General features: G+C 41.5%; 1 protein-coding gene across 2 annotated transcripts in view; it reads right to left on the bottom strand.

Annotated features, from left to right (window-relative positions):
* LOC149315163 (60 kDa lysophospholipase-like) overlaps positions 1 to 16,334 on the bottom strand; it is a 108,425-nt gene that overhangs the window by 33,543 nt on the left and 58,548 nt on the right. For both annotated transcript variants that reach the window (XM_089522651.1, XM_089522652.1), the window contains exons 12-13: positions 14,721 to 14,884; positions 2,800 to 2,886 (exon numbers count right to left, since the gene is read on the bottom strand). In XM_089522651.1, coding sequence (XP_089378777.1) covers positions 2,800 to 2,886; positions 14,721 to 14,884 — 251 coding nt within the window. The remainder of the gene's footprint in view (positions 1 to 2,799; positions 2,887 to 14,720; positions 14,885 to 16,334) is intronic.

The following is a 16,334-nucleotide window of genomic DNA, read 5'->3' as shown; positions in this document are numbered from 1 at the left end:
TCTGGAACTCTCTTCCCGGTGAGCTCCACTCGGTTAACTCCCTTGACTTATTTAGGAAGAGGTTAAAAACCTTCCTCTTTCAACAGGCTTTCCCCCAGACAATGTAATACCTGCTCTCTCCCCGTTGCATCGTTGCACCTGCACTTTATGCTAGCTATTGTTGTGATTTTAATCTGTAAGCTTTTTATCTTGTTTTTAATCTGTATTATTGTATTGTTCGGGTTTTTTATGGATACTGTTTGCAAAATTGTACATTTGTTGTACTTCTGTGTAACCCGCTTTGATCTGCAAAGGAAAAGCGGACTATAAATAAACAGTTTAAAGTTTTTAAAGTTTAAATATCATTTTGTTTACTATTATCTTGTTCTCTCATATATATCTATTTATGTGACACAAAAACCTGGTTTAGCTATTAATGCTGGGAAAACTGAGCCAGTAAGGGTGCCCAAAGGAGAACAAAGCAGCGCAAAATGTGGGGCTTTCAAGAAAAATGTAGGACATTACAAAATAAAAGCTAAAAACACTAATATAAATATAAATTCATGCTTCTTAGTCATGTTCAGAATGGAGGACATTTTGGAATTCCTCCTAGACATAAGGTTGAAATGTAGGATGTGTTCTGGAAAAGGAGGGTGTCTGGTCACCCTGGAGGCAGTTCACATTCTATCCCAGCATCAGGCTCCATATCAGGGGCATGCAACTGTGTAGAGGTGAGTTTTATTTCCTCACTGCCACATATGGGTCACATATATACCCCAATGATGCCCAGAAATCCTGACCCAAATGATGACTAGAAAACAAAGTGGTAGACAGTCTGCCAATGCAGTTCCTATTGTTTCTACTTGCAGTACACCAAATAACAGCAAAGAGGAGGAGGACCTGCTCCTATGTAATTTCAACTGCAGTTTCCAGATTTAATTTTTATTATGCAATCATCCCGCTTCATCCACAGAATTTCCCAAGGGACCCAGACATTCTCTTTTGCCATTGTGTCATCAATGTTTTTTCTTACCAGAGAAAATCCCTTAAGGAAAGAAAGAATACTGCTAGAAGCTGTATGTGGGGAAATTTCTCCTTACTGTGAAAAGATAGGTGAAATGCCCCCCCCCCCCATTTTCATGCTCACACGTAAGATGGAAAATGACAAAATGCTGTTTGTGCACAGCTGCAGTTCACACTAAAAGCTGATGAGTTCACCAAATTTGCAATTTATTCATTTTTTCCATAAGCACCCTTGAAGAAGCATATATGAGAAATGCAAATCTGGTGCTAGCTAACTATATTGCATCATCTACTGATTCTTTTATTTTTCTGGTTGTTGTTGAAAGCCCCAAAGCATTTTGCCATCTTCTAAGGCTAGCCAGTTAAACAGGTTCTTCTGAGGGCAGAAAAGGCTAAATGTGGGTCAATTTATTTGCAAAAGAGTATAAAGGTTTTTTTATTTAGCCACTCCTCTTAATAATCCTGACAGCTGAGTAAGTTTTGACAAAGCAGATTTTGAGCCTGTCAGACTGGAGGGTAAGGACTGTATTAGCATTCTTTTCTGGAATACACAAAGCAAAACTGGTCTTAAGTTCAAAGATATTCACTCAACTCATATTATTAGAAACTCTGGGCTTGTTTATACCAGTGAAAACTCCATACTCTGGCACTTCTAATGTATGGCTACTTCTGGGGACATTCTTGTTATGTGCTTTCAAGCCAACTCTGACTTTTGATTATGCTCTTATAGGGGTTTCTTAGCATAATTCAGATCAAAGTAAACACAACTTTGCTCTGAACTATGCAAAGTCAGGGGAAATCCCAGAGTTTCCCAGAAACCTTAGAGTGACTTCAGGTTCTTTTGGCATATGGACAGCTGGATCTGGTCCAATTCAGCCCAATCCAGTTGTCTGCACATCAAGATCTGTACCATCCACCTTCCTTGTACCGTTCAGCACAGGAAAAGGGAACAATGCAGCTCTTGGCTCTCTGCATTCCTTGTTGGTCACATTTCCAGGTGCTCATTTCTGTTTTCAGCAGAAGCAGTGTATGCTGGGCAGGCTCTACACTGAGCTCTTGCCTACAAAGTGGTGGCAGTGGAGCCAATGGGGTTTTGGCCTGGATGACCCATGTGCATAATGCGGTGTCGCACCAGATTCGGCCTGCTGCATATGGTCACCATTGTGATCAGTTCCAGTCCAGGAATAATGCTCCAGACTGAGCCAGGATTAAGCAGACAGTGTAGATACACCTTCTGTGGGAAGTATCATATATGCATACCCTGTGCTTGGAAAATGTTTTTTGTAATGTTGCTGGCTAGGGGTTTCTGGGAATTGTATTCCAAAAAAGTACCTTTGCAAGTTCTGAGTATACCATCTCAATGATATAAGTCTCATTTACACTTCACTATTACAGCATCTTGATACCACTTTAACTGTAAATGACTACATCCTATGAAATCCTGACATTTGCAGTTTGGTGAGGAATTAGAGCTTTCTTGGAGAGAACTGTAAATACTTTACAAAACTACAAATTCCAGGATTCCATAGGATGGAGCCGTGGTAGTTAAAGTGGTAATTAACAGTTATAATTGTGTTATGTGAAACAGATAAGTTGACTGATGTACCATGTAAATGCCCCACCACAACATGACCTTTAGATCACCACACATACAGAGTTATAGACAGAGTCAATTCATATGTACAGCTGCTTGTCAGTAAATTAGTGTGGAAAAATCATGTGATCTACATACATGTGTGGCCCATCCGAGAATCACATTACAATGTCATCACTGAATTTGAAAGAATTTTTTCTTACCTGCAGAGTTCTGTTCCAACATTCACAAGTTCCTGGCTGGAAAGGTGAGCTCCAGTCATGCGAAGCAAGCAAATCACTCTGTGGTGCCTTTAAGAAAATGGGAAAAGAGGTGTCTTTTTTTTTTTTAATGTCTTAACAGAAACATCTGCAGCTTACTAACAGAGAAAGAACTCTTAAACTGTCTGAGCCATTTCCCAAAATGATTTTTCCTTCTATACAAAGGATACCTGTAAATTATGCATGTGTTTTATATATATAAGTGCATGAATTTGACGTGATTGTTATGAAATTCATATCAATTTAAACTGAAACACCTATATACCAGTCGCAAATAGCCATAGACTATACTGTGCAGTAGCTGGTTAATTAAACATGCTAGTGCAGGCCCAAATCATTTAACCTGACACCTTGTTAAGGCTATCACTTTAACAAGTCATGGTGAACACTAATTTCTGCCTCTATTTGCCCCTTCTCAACTCATGGTATATGACTGCCATATTCTGGACTTAGAGCCCGTACAGACAGGCCAAAATAAAGTTGCTTCAGGTCATTCTGGAGGTATGCTATTTAAATGACACACTTCTTAAGAGGCCAGAAGCTGTGCCAAAGCTGAACTCCAGTCCTTAAGACTGGAGTGTGGCTTTGGCGTGGCTTCTGGCCTCTTAGGACACATGCATCATTTAAACAACATACCTCCAAAAGTGGCCCAAAGCAGCTTTATTTTGTCCTGTTTGTATGGGCTGTCAATGAGATATACACATATACAAATATACATACAAATAATACATATACACCACAGAAACATTTCTTCCCCTACACCCGCTCATCACAATCCCATGCTTTACATTTCCATATACAGTCACCCCTCCAATTTCACAGAGTTGGCATCCACATCCCTTGATTATGCGTGAGTGGCAAATGGAGGGGGATAAAATGGAGCACGCACGAGGTTTGAATATTAACAGTTTTCATTTTCACTAGGGCGTCCAGAATGGATCTGCCGCGAAAACAGAGGGGTGACTGTACATTCTTGTTATATGCTTTCAAGCCAACTCTGACTTATGATGATGCTCTTACAGGGGTTTGTTAGCAAAATTTGTGCAGAGAGGATTTGTCATTAGCTTCCTCTAAGACTGAGAGAGTGTGACTGGTCAAAGGTCACCTACTGGGTTATGGGTGAGCAGGAATTTGAACCCTGGTTTCTCACAGTATCTAGTCTAGTCTAACAATCAAGCCACTATACTATACTGGCTCACTAGGTTCCTAGTACATCAGAACAATGCTGCTCAAACTGGGGGTCCCTGGACTAGTGCCAGTCCCTGAGCCAGTTGCTGATGGTTCCTGGCAAGTTTCCAGGAAAGAAAAGAACAATTGTACCCAATGGGCATAAAGTTAGTGCCCATCCTTGGCATTCTGAAAAATAATAAGTGCTAGTTCTCCACATCAGACAGCCTGAGAAGTACTGCATTAGAACAACAACAACAACAACCCCAGCATTCTTAGGTGTTCACCATTGCCCTGATCACCTGCTATTCTCTAGACTGGGATTATGGGGTCCTGGATTTCTGCAGTGTCCTAGATTTCAATCCCAAAGTCCTAGTTGCATTTCTGAATGTGCCCCTGAAGCAGGTCATTTCACCTGAATGGGAGTGTTCATCATTCACACATATGATGAACACTCTCATTCACCCCCTTGGCTGCTATACTCCTAATATTTCTTTTCCTTTCTCACAATTTTGTCAGATCAGCTGATCATGCACAAGAATCTGAAACATCCTCCACTGGCCATGTTGGCTGGGGAAGGGTTCTGGGAGTTGTAGCTGAAAGAAGTAACACCTTCAGCCCTAACCGAATCCTGTACCTCAGCTGCATCACAAGAACAAGGATTTTCAGCAGGTGCCCTAATAACTGGACTCCAAGCTCAGAAGGGACATGTAACATGTGCAGAACAGACTGTGGTACAGTCTCAGAAACATACTATATTCTTCTTCTGAGTTTCCAGAAACTAAAAAAAAAAACCAAACAATTAGGAACAATGTCCAGCTCAGTTTCCAGGTCCTTTGAACTGGAAACTGTTTCCTGTTGTTTGTTTCTTCAGTAACAACACATACAAACTTGCAACCAGGCTGGCAGATATGACTAAGACAGAGCACTATTGCAGATGAAGAATAGGACTTTTCAAAAAGAGATTTTTCTTTTTCTTTCACTTCTATTCATCAATGGAAAATACATGTTAAGTCACAGAGAAGCCATTTCACTTCTCTGATGGGAGGGAGACAGAGAGGGAGGGGAGGACAGAGAGAGAGAAAGTTACTCAATCCTTTTTCCATCAACAGAGATGTATTATTAACTGCTCTGCAATTATAGGCTTCACACGTTTGCTCCTTATCTTAAATATTTCATCACAAATGTTCCTTGAGACACAGAGCATAGGATCAAGGACATTCTTTTCCCTTTCTAGAAGCAACAAGTGTTGTATTTACTTTTTATACCACCATTCAACCAAACATTCATCTCAATCCATGTTCACAGAAGAGTGTAAGCAACGTCAACATCTGGTGATCAGGGGTGGGGAAAAGTGGCATAACTGGGGAACACAACTGCAGTTTGTGCTCAAGGGCTGCATCTTCACTGCAGAAATAATCCAGGATAACATCACTTTAACGGCCATGGCTCAGTGCTATGGAATTTTGGGCACTGTAGTTTTAGGAGTCATTTTGCCTTCTCTGTCAGAGCACTCTGGTGCCACAACAAACTACAAATCTCAGGAATCCATAGCACTGAGCAGTTAAAGTGGTATCAACTTGGATTATTTCTGCAGTGTGGATGCAGCCCTAGGTACAGTCGGCCCTCTGTATCTGTGCATTCTTTATCCACAGATTCAACCATCCACAGTTCGAAAATATTAAAAGATATATAAATTCCAAAAAGCAAACCTTGTTTTAGCTATTTTATATAAGGGACACTATTTTACTATGTCCTTGTATTTAATGAGACTTGAGTGTCCATGGATTTTGGTATTCATGGGGCGGGATCCTGGAACCAAACCCCAGTGGATACCAAGGACTCAGTGTACAGAGAACTAATCCATGTTGAAATGTATGAGATTTACTTCTGAGAAAATGTATATGGTACTCTTGTGCTCTCAGTCTCACATGTCATAAATGGCACCGCCTCTTCTCCACCATTAGATTAATGTTCAATACACATCTATTGCCAAACACATTAGGAGAAAAACTGCTACCTACACCACCTCTGGACCAAAGCTTGGAAATGATACTTTTGTATTACACTTCCCAGAATCCACCAGCAGTGGCTGTGCTGGTTGAAGATTCTGGGAATTGTAGCTAAAAATATTTTTCCAAGCTGTGCTGTGGATCCACTGACAACTTTCTTCATTTCAAAAGACATCCATGTCTATGGTGAATGTGAAAGTCGAGTCCAAATCAGAGGTGAACGAACAATTCATTTGATAGAGAACTATATAATGAGCAGGTGGGCAGCAGAGTTAGTGAAGTATAATTAATGTAACCTGTTACACAGGTACATCAGACCTATGAATGCACACATCACATGTACCATCTTGTTATTTATGGCATAAATACAGGCTCTGTGAAACAATGGAACTTCAATTAGTCATAGCAAACTTCTCCCATTGATTTCAATGGGACCTAAGCACAGCTACTCATTTCTGAATTACCTTTCCCACAAAGGGCTTAACTAGTGCTTAGACATGCTCTTGTCCTCTAGCTTCAACTTCTTATCTACAATGGGGGAGCTGAGTGATTGGTTTGGAATCACCTAGTCTTAATATCAATACAGATATACCACAGTTAACAAAGCAGATGTGTTCCAGGGCATTACTTCTTTAACAGAAACCTTGGGGCTCGACAGACTGCCCCAAAAGGGCGGGCTGGAGACGCCTGTTTTTGCTCCCAAGGGACACCGCAGCAGCCAAATCTTGTGGCGTCTCGATGCACCAAAAAAATCCTGGAACAAACGGGTTCTTTTAGGTGCACGCGGAAGATGCAACGAGTGCACCACTGGTGCACTGTCGTGCATCAATGATGCGAGAGTGGCGCCATGACGTGCAGATGCTGCATCGCGCTTGTGTCATCATGGTGGCCCCTGTGGGGACAAGAGGCCGCCATGATGGCAGTGTCCGTACAGACTAGGATTTGGGAGCGTGCAGTCGCTGCATGCTCCAGAACCCTAGAATCGGCACCAGGACAGTGCTTCCTGCCTGATTATACCGGGCCTTTGATACCAGAGGTAAAAATGACATGGAAAAAATAGGAATACATTCCTGCACCCAAAAAATAAGCACAATTCAACAAGTTTCAGTAACCTTTTTATTCAAAACTAGTATTATGCACATGTGAAATATAAGAACCATGTCAGTGCTGCAGAAATAAACAAAAAAGATTTTGAATTCTCTAAAGACTACTTGATAGCTTCTTCCAAAATGCATCTGGGGATGATTTTTTCTTTCTTTCAACAGTCTCCACTTTTCTAATGTTTTCCATTTTGCTGGCAAAGCTTATAAATCTATGCTTTTTGAATATACCATGGTAGCTCGTGAGGCAGGCTAATCTGCTTTTCCCTTTTACAGTTTTGCTCTTCACACATGCTCAGTAAGTAATTCTGGAGGCTGCTGTTTACGTTGCCTGTTGTACATAAGCACACACACCCTGCAGTAGGATAGAGTAGAATCCTATTCTTTCCCAGTTCAAGTTTGATTGCACTGTTTACTGCAGACACATTTCTGCAATCCTATGCTGAATGTCTGATTTTCTCCATTCCTCCTTCACCATCCTTCCAATGCCAAAGCTGCAAAAAAACTTCTAGCTAGACAGAAGATGAGATGGGGGCTTGGCTGGGCTCCTATAAAAAGTAATTAAAAGAGCTTCTTTATCAGAGGCTTTGTGAACTGAGGGATGCCTGTACTGAAGGCCCACATTCAGTGCCTGGATGAGACATTACCAGAAGATTCCTACAAGCCACTTTAAGAAAGGTAGACTAGAATAAATTTTTATCTGTCTGTACACATACATGCCTTAGATTAAGGCTACATTTACACTGCATAATTAATGCAGTTTGACACTGCATGTAACTGCTATGCTATGGAATTCTGGAATTTGTAGTTTTGTGACATATTTAGCCTTCTCTGTCAGAGAGCTCTTGTGCCACAACTACAGATCCAAGGATTTCATAGGATTAAGCCATGACAGTTAAACTGGTATCAAACTGCATTACTTCTTCACTGTGGCAACAGCTTGATTCAGGGCACTAGTCCTTCAAACCTAGTACTATCAACTCTGATTTCCAATGGCTACCCAAGGGCTGAAATTAGTAATTCTCAGATCTGCTATTCTTCTGTCCTTCTCATTCCTTTTATTCCTCTTTTGCATCATGTCCTTTAAGCCTTTGGGCAAAGATTCTAAGGAGTGGTTTAAAAACTGAAGATGGCCAGAGATTAAACCAGGAACTAGCTACATGTAAAGTATATGCTCTGCCACTGTGCTATAGCCCTTCTTGGAGCATTCCAATTCAAACACTGTATAAATGCTAAACATGAATCCTTTTATGCTATGAATAGGCCCTAAGCTGTAACATTGAAAGCTGTCACCCTTTAATCCTATATATGTTTTTAAAAGGGTTCTCATGGACCCACTTGCACTGGAGTTAAAAATGTGAATGAGGTTTTACAGGGAGGGGGGCTGCAACTGCATTTCCCACCAGTCATTTAAAGAAATGCAGGAGTAACCCACCCCTAGACTTGAATGGCTTCATTCTTGTTCCTCAGTTCTCCTGGGAGAAACAGTGAGCTGACCTTTTACACCTGACATTAGAAACTTCAAAAGGTGAAAGCGCTGCAAAATGTATGAGAGAAAGCTACTGCAAGGAGTTACGACAAGAGGTGGCTTCTCTCCATGGCCTTAAATTATCAAAATTAGAAGAAGCTGTAGATTAGAGATAACACTGTCATTTGTTTTCTGTATCCATATGTGGAAATAGCAAAACTCTGTATAAACTTCATTGGCTACTTATTTTGCTTTTCAGAACAATTGTTAGAAGGCTCATTCACACTGTCAGAAATACTGAAGTACACTAAATGTGTGATGCATCTCAGGACGGTACATGCAGCCTTTATTGTACACACACACGAAGACAAGCCAAGTAAATCTGTTCTTTCTACTTATTTGTAGGGGGTGGAAGGATTGTGGGAAACTGGTCATAACTATACTGTACAGTCAGACCTCTTTATCCAGGGATTCAAACATCCATGGCTTGAAAATATTAAAAACAAATATAAATTCCAAAAGCATGCCTTGATTTTGCTGTTTTATATGAGCAACACCATTTTACTATGCCACTGTATTTAATGGGACTTGAGTATACACAGATTTTGGTATCCACAAGGTGGTCCTGGAACCAAGCCCCAATGGATACCAGGGACCCATTGTATAGTTATGGGTTATAGTACACATTTAGTTAGACTAAAATCTAACTCTTAATCTGATTAGAGTAAACCTACTGACCAAGTTCCTAATAAATTCAGTGGGTCTCTTCTATTTGGATACAACATGATTTCCTAGGTGAAGTAAATTTCCTAGGGGAAACTCATTATACTATATGATCACATGTATGATCCAGCATATCTATACTCTGTGCAACAGATACTTCAGTTCAGTTCAGATGCATTTTGCCAAATCCTACATCCTCTAATATATTATTATTAGAAACAGAAAGTTGGCATTGTGTAGTGGTTTGAGGGCTGAATTAGGAATCCAGGAGACAAAGGGCCGACAAAGAGGGCCCTGAAGAGGCGGCTTGATGCTGCCCCCTTGAAAACTGGGTTGGGGCCGCAGCAACCACATGCCATGCCTCCAACCCAGCTTTTTGCTGGCACAAAAAGGAGGAGCAAAATGTCGCTCCTTTTTGAGCTAACAAAAAGCCAGCTTTTTCCATTGCTGCAGCAGCTTTATAGCACTCCTGTAGCATCCGGCGTATAAACACCACGCCATTGGAACACCACAAAGCTGTCCACCACATGGTTGAGTGGGTGATGTGATGCCAGTTTGGGGGCAGCATCAGAGCGTGTGGCGTCTAAATGTTGCGCTCTGACGCCACCCCTAAGCCAGTGCAAAGGGGCAGTCTGTTTCGCCCCAGAGTTCAAATCTCTGTTCAGCCATGAAAACCAATGGTTGACTTTGGACAAATCACACACTCCCAGCCTCGCAGGAAGGCAACAGCAACACTCCTGTTAACAAATCTTACCATGAAAACCCTATGATAGCGTTGCCATCCATCAAAATCGTCTTGAAGGTATATAACAACAATAACAATCAGAAATATCAGAGATTTTAGACCAATTGAGCTAAACAATTTTTGATGTTGATAACTGCAATATAGCCAGGATATTTATGTGTAAGACGATTCTCCTTCAAGACAGAGAACCTTTCCCCCAACTTGATGTTTTATACTTGTATCCACATTTTTATAGTTGAACAAACCAGTTAAAAATAATTAGAGCTGCCGTCCAACAAATTTGCAAAGCATTAGGTTGGGAACAACTGAGACAGAGTCTCTGGTCCAAAACACACTGCAGAAATAATCTAGTTTGAAACCGCTTGAACTGCCCTGGCTCTGGGAACTTTAGTTGTGTGAGATATTTAGCTGCTTCTGTCAGAGAGCTCTGATGTCAGAATAAACTACAGTTGCCAGGATTCCTTAGCACTGAGCCAGGGCAGTTAAAGCTGTCTCAAACTGGATTATTTCTGCAGTGTCCTTTGGACTTCTGACTGCATGAACACAGAGATCCTTCCTTCACTACAACCATCATCCCCCCCCCACACCCACACACACATCAAATAAAAGTATGAATGGTGTGGAGAAAGTGAGTAGGGAGTACATTTCTGCCCCTCCTCTGATACCACCAGGAAGGCAACAGAGGAAGACTCACATCAGATAAAAGGATGTACCTCTTCACATAGTACACAAGGGACTATAAATGTAGAATACACTATAAGATGTGGTGATGACCATCAGATTAGACAAATTTAAAAGGAAATTGGACAATTCATGGAGGACAGGACTATCAGTGGCTGGACAGGCTATTCATATATCCATGAAGGATATATATTCCCATCAGTACCAGAGGCAATGCAGCTCTGAATATCAATTGTTGAGAAAAGTCAGCAGTAAGGTCTTCTTACGTTCCTGCTCGTAGACTACTGAGAGGTATATAGCTGGCTTCTCTTGAGACAGAAAACTAGAGGCCTCTAGTTTTCTCCAGCACAGCTTTTCATGTTTGTATGTTCTATGTATGAACCACAATACTTCTAAAATATTTCTATAGGGCCTCTTGGGTAGAATTAACTTTGCAATCCCATTGCACTTGTGGCAGTAACACCTAACTAGCTCTATCTGTGCTCAGTTGCCCAGTCGTTCCTTAAGCTTTGCAATGAAATCTGTTGGCAGAGTAGGCCTGAAGCTAGTATTACAGCCTCTGTTGACAACCAGTTTAGCTCACAGCCAGACAACAGCCTTAGCCTGAACCAAGAGCACAGCTTAATTCTCTTCTTCTAAATCCCCTTTAGGCAGCTTTAAAAAATCAGGCATCCCAGTAGGAGTTTCTTATGGGAGTGGTAAAGCAAAAGAATCGGAATAACAAACTCATGTGAAATTCCTCAGGCAGTCACTGGGCAGTTAAAACACACATAAACACATAGCCACTTGCAGGAACATCTTGCATAGGTATGCTAGACAAGCACTGCTTGTTCAGCAGCAAGTTTGTTTAACCAGCTTTAAGGAATTTCAAGAGATTCTGGACTAATTATCTTGTATCTGAATTGTTTGGCTGGTCATCAGACTGTCACAGAAATTGTTAGTTGTCTGTCAGGCCACTTAGCCACAGTCCAAAATACTAATCCAAGTAGGCTGGTCAGGACAGGCTGTGGGAAAGTTACTTTTGGAGGGACTACACAGTACTAGCCATGGTGCTAAGGAACTGGGAAGTTGCAGTCTATAAGTAACTAGTGTGTATGTGTGTGTCTATGCATGTGTACCTTCAAATTACCTGTTATAACTCTATGAATTTCATAGGGTTTTCTTAGGCAACGAATACTCAGAAGTGGTTTTGTCAGTTCCTTCCTCTGAAATCCAGCCTACAGCACCTGGTATACGTTTGCAATCTCTCGTCCAAGTACTAAGTGGAGCCGACCCTGCTTAGTTTCCAAGATCTGAAGGAAGTTGGTGCCTTTAGAATATTAAGTCCTTAGTATAACTTGCCCAGGTACAAAAAGTAACATTTCCAAAACCAGAGCCAGAATAATTATTAAGGCATCCAGCCCAACTCTTAAGAAGACAGAGTCACTTGTCCTACAACTTTGCAAGAAATAAAATGATCCATTAGGTGCAACAGATTGTGAACAGATTAGTTCTATTTGCTAGTATCAAATACTGTACAGTAAATTCAGCGAATTGAAATGATTTACCTAGAATCATAGAGTTGGAAGAGACCACAAGGGGCATCCAGTCCAACCCCCTGCCATGCAGAAACAGTCAATCAAAGCACTGCCAACAGTTGGACATCCAGACTCTGTTTAAAGACCTCCAAAGAAGGAGACTCCACCACTCTCTGAGGGAGTATATTCTAGTGTCAAACAGTTCTTACTATCAGGAAGTTGTTCCTAATATTGAGGTGGAATCTCTTTTCCTGTAGTTTGAATCCACTGTTCCACGTCCTATTCTCTGGAGTTGCAGAAAACAAGCTTGTTCCATCCTCAATATGATACCCCATCAAATATATAAACAGAGCTATCATATCACCTCTTAGCCTTCTCTTCTCCAGGCTAAACATATGCAGCTCCCTAAGTCTCTTCCTAAGTGCTGACTTCTTGTTGTCATGTGCCTTCAGATTGTTTCTGACTTGTTGCTGTGTTATTTCCGATTTATGATGACTCTCACATGAGAATATCTCACAGGATTTTCTTGGCATGATTTGTTTAGAGGTGATTTGCCACTGCCTTCCTCTGAGGCAGAGAGTGTGGAACTTGCCCAAGGCAAACCAGTCAGTTTCAATGGCTGAGCAGTGGTTTGAATTCAGGTCTCCAGAGTTGTAGTCCAGCATTCAAACCACTACACAATTCTATGATTCTATAGACCGTAAGATTGACCAAGGGGCAGGGGGGAGTTGGCAAAATTGGTTTAGAGTTGGTTGCCATTGCCTTCCTCTAAAGCCAAGAAAGTGTTACTTGTCCAAGGTCACCTGGAGGCTTCCAAGGCTGAGCAGAGATTCGAACCCTAGTTTCACAGAATCCTAAACTAACATTCAAATCATCACAACATGCTGAATCAATGCACTGATTCAACAGAAGTACCCAGTTTAGGACTAAGCAATTGGATTTAGGTCACAGGCTTGATTGACCTATGGTTTAGCAGCCGTACGTCTGTTACTATGTACCCACCAACCTAACCTTATGAGGTGCTGGGATATGCAACAGGTCCTCCTCTTAATATCTCAAATTTCTGGCAGACTCATGGGGGAAGAGATTGTCCCTCAGATATCCCAAGGTATTTAGAGCTTTGTAAGTCAACATCAGTATCTTCAACTACACTTGGAAGCAAACTGGAAACCAATGCAGTTTCTGCAAGACTGTTATTATATGATCTCTAAAATGCACACCTGACACCAATCTAGCTTCTGCATTGCACACTAGTTGCAGCTTGTGAACACATTTCAAGAGTAGCCCCATGTAATAATAATAATAATAATAATAATAATAATAATAGGATTTATTTATATGCTGCCCAATCACTGGGAATCCGGGCGGCTTACAACAGAGGGGATAATAGACTGTATTGCAGTAGTCTAATCGAGAGGTAATTAAGGCATGAACCACCGTGGCCAGATCTGCCCTCTCCAACAAAGAATGCAACTGGCACACCAGCCAAAATTAGGCGAAGGCATTCATGGCCACCGCAGCAACCTGGCTTTCCATGAGCAGCTCTGGGTCTAAGATCACCCCTGAGCTATGAACCTGATCTTTCAGACAGAGTGCAATCCCATCCAGAACAGGCTGAAATCCCAATCCCTGGCTGGCTTTCCTACTGACCAAAAGCACTTCTGTCTTCTCTCAGTTAAGCCTCAGTCTGTTTGTCCACATCCAGTCCTTTACTTAAAGTACTGAGCTGGCCCTGATGAATGATAAACTCCTGCAGCACAATAGGTTTGGGGATATTAATATCACCTCTGAGACCACCTCAGCAGTTCAGACAGGAAGACTCTACTAACTGCAGCTGGTGGAGGTTGTAGTCCAAAGCATCTGGAAGGTGCCACTTCGGAGAACACAACAGTAGAAAAATTTTCAAAAACGCAGGGAGTATAAATTCTTCATAGTTTTTAGCAGTAACTTTAAAATTAATTTTCTTTTTGTAATCAGAAATTCTATAAATAATTTACTTAGCTTTCACAAAACCAGAAATAATTTGGATGTGACAAAATGGCAGAATGAACAGGAAATACAAGTGTTTTGTCCTTCCTATTCCTACACACTGTACAAAATGAAATATTTTTCCATCACTTCTGTCTGCATGTTATACTTAGTTCTTATGCAAACACTTTATTCTGCAAGAGATTTCTACCAAGGAAAAGAGCATAATAACAGTTTATTAGAGAGAGAGAAAGAGACAGACAGAGAGAGAGTTTATTTAATTTATACCCCTCCCTCATTTTCTCCTCGTATAGGATCCAAGGTGACATTCACAACATCACCCATGCACAACATGTTCCTATTCACAACACCATCTATTCAAAAATCACCCCCAAACAAATATAAAACAGAACTGGGTTTTGAAACTATGGAACAGGTTCTATACATCAGAGATTTTGATATAAATTGCAATTAAAAAAATACCTGAACTTGATAGCATTCAGCAGAGGAGTGGCTCCCAGATGGTCTTTTGCATACACAGTTGCACCAGACTGTAACAGGTGTGTGACTATGTCCAAATTGCCTTCACAGCATGCAATATGAAGAGGAGTGCGACCATCATAATCCCCAGAACTCAGGTTTCCACCCTGCAATGAGATGGTTTAAAAGAAGCATCTTTAAAAATGTAAACCATATATCTAATAGTAGTCCCATCAGCATACCATAACCTGTTCAAGTTTGTTATAGCTGGTACAAATAAGAGATCACCTCCTCCTATGTCTACTCTCTCAGATTAATGGAGAATGGTCTCCTGAGACTACTTTCTGCATGAGGACAGCTGAGGCCTGTAGAAATTACGAGTATGAGAAACCATCTTCAAATCGAATGTGAACACATAGAATATTCAATTCAAAAAGGATGTTGACAAGCTGGAGTGTATCCAGAGAAGGGCAAGCAAAATGGTGAAGGGTCTGGAAACCATGCCCTATGAGGAGCAACTTAGGGAGCTGGGTATGTTTAGCCTTGAGAAGAGACCATTAAGAGGTGATATGAAAGCCCTGTATAAATATTTCAAGGGATGTCATATTGAGGATGGAGCAAGCTTCTTTTCTGCTGTTCCAGAGACTAGAGCCTGGTACAAACAGACAGGAAGTGCTGTCCTGGCGCCGATTCTACTGTTCGGGAGCATGCAGCGACCACACACTCCCAAACCCTAGTCCATACGGATGCTGCCATCATGGCAGCCTCCTGTCCACATGGGGGCTGCCATGATGACACACATGCAGCGCAGGATACGCACATCATGGTGCCTCTCTCATGTCATCGACGCACAACAGTGTGCCAATGGCGCACTCATTGCATTGGCCACGTGCACCTAAAAGTACCTGGTTTTTCCGGGTTCTTTTTGGTGTGGAGGGACACCGTGCAGTTTGGCTGCTGTGGCGTCTCTCAGGAGCAAAAATGGGCGGCTCCAGCACACCCTTTGGGGCGGTCTGTCGAGCCCCTAGGACATGGAACAATGAATGCAAACTACAGGAAAAGAGATTCCACCTCAACATTAGGAAGAACTTCCTGACAGTACGAGCTGTTTCACAGTGGAATTTGGTGTGTGGCGAAGTCTCCTTCTTAGGAGGTTTTTAAACAGAGGCTGGATGGCCATCTGTCAGGGGTGCCTGGATTGTGTATTCCTGCATGGTAGGGGGTTGGACTAGATAGCCCTTGAGGTCTCTTCCAACTCTATGATTCTATGATTCAATCTCAGGTTCCTGGCTTGGATCCAGAGATCTGCCTTTGGGTGACCAAAGGGCCTATTTGATTAACGGTGTTGAAATTACTTGAGCTTTGGGCACCAGGCAGATGTGTTTTATTTATTTATTATTATTAATTAATAATAATAATTTGTTTTATTTATATACCGCTATTCCAAAGATCATAGCGGTGAACAGCAAGTAAGCTAATTAGCAAGTAAGCTATTAAACATGCAAGGGTAGCTGTGTTGGCCATTTAACAAATGCAGGGGTGAAGAATTTATGACTAATGCTATTAGACTGCAATTTTCATCGGCCCCTGCTAGTCTGGCCAATGACTGGGACTATG

The sequence above is a fragment of the Sceloporus occidentalis genome, unplaced genomic scaffold (assembly GCF_023333645.1).
Source record: "Sceloporus occidentalis isolate IW3139 unplaced genomic scaffold, rSceOcc1.0.p SCAF_4, whole genome shotgun sequence".
NCBI classification, from domain to species: Eukaryota; Metazoa; Chordata; class Lepidosauria; order Squamata; family Phrynosomatidae; genus Sceloporus; species Sceloporus occidentalis.
Note: the sequence above shows the minus strand (reverse complement) of the source record. Positions and strands in the feature narration are given on the sequence as shown.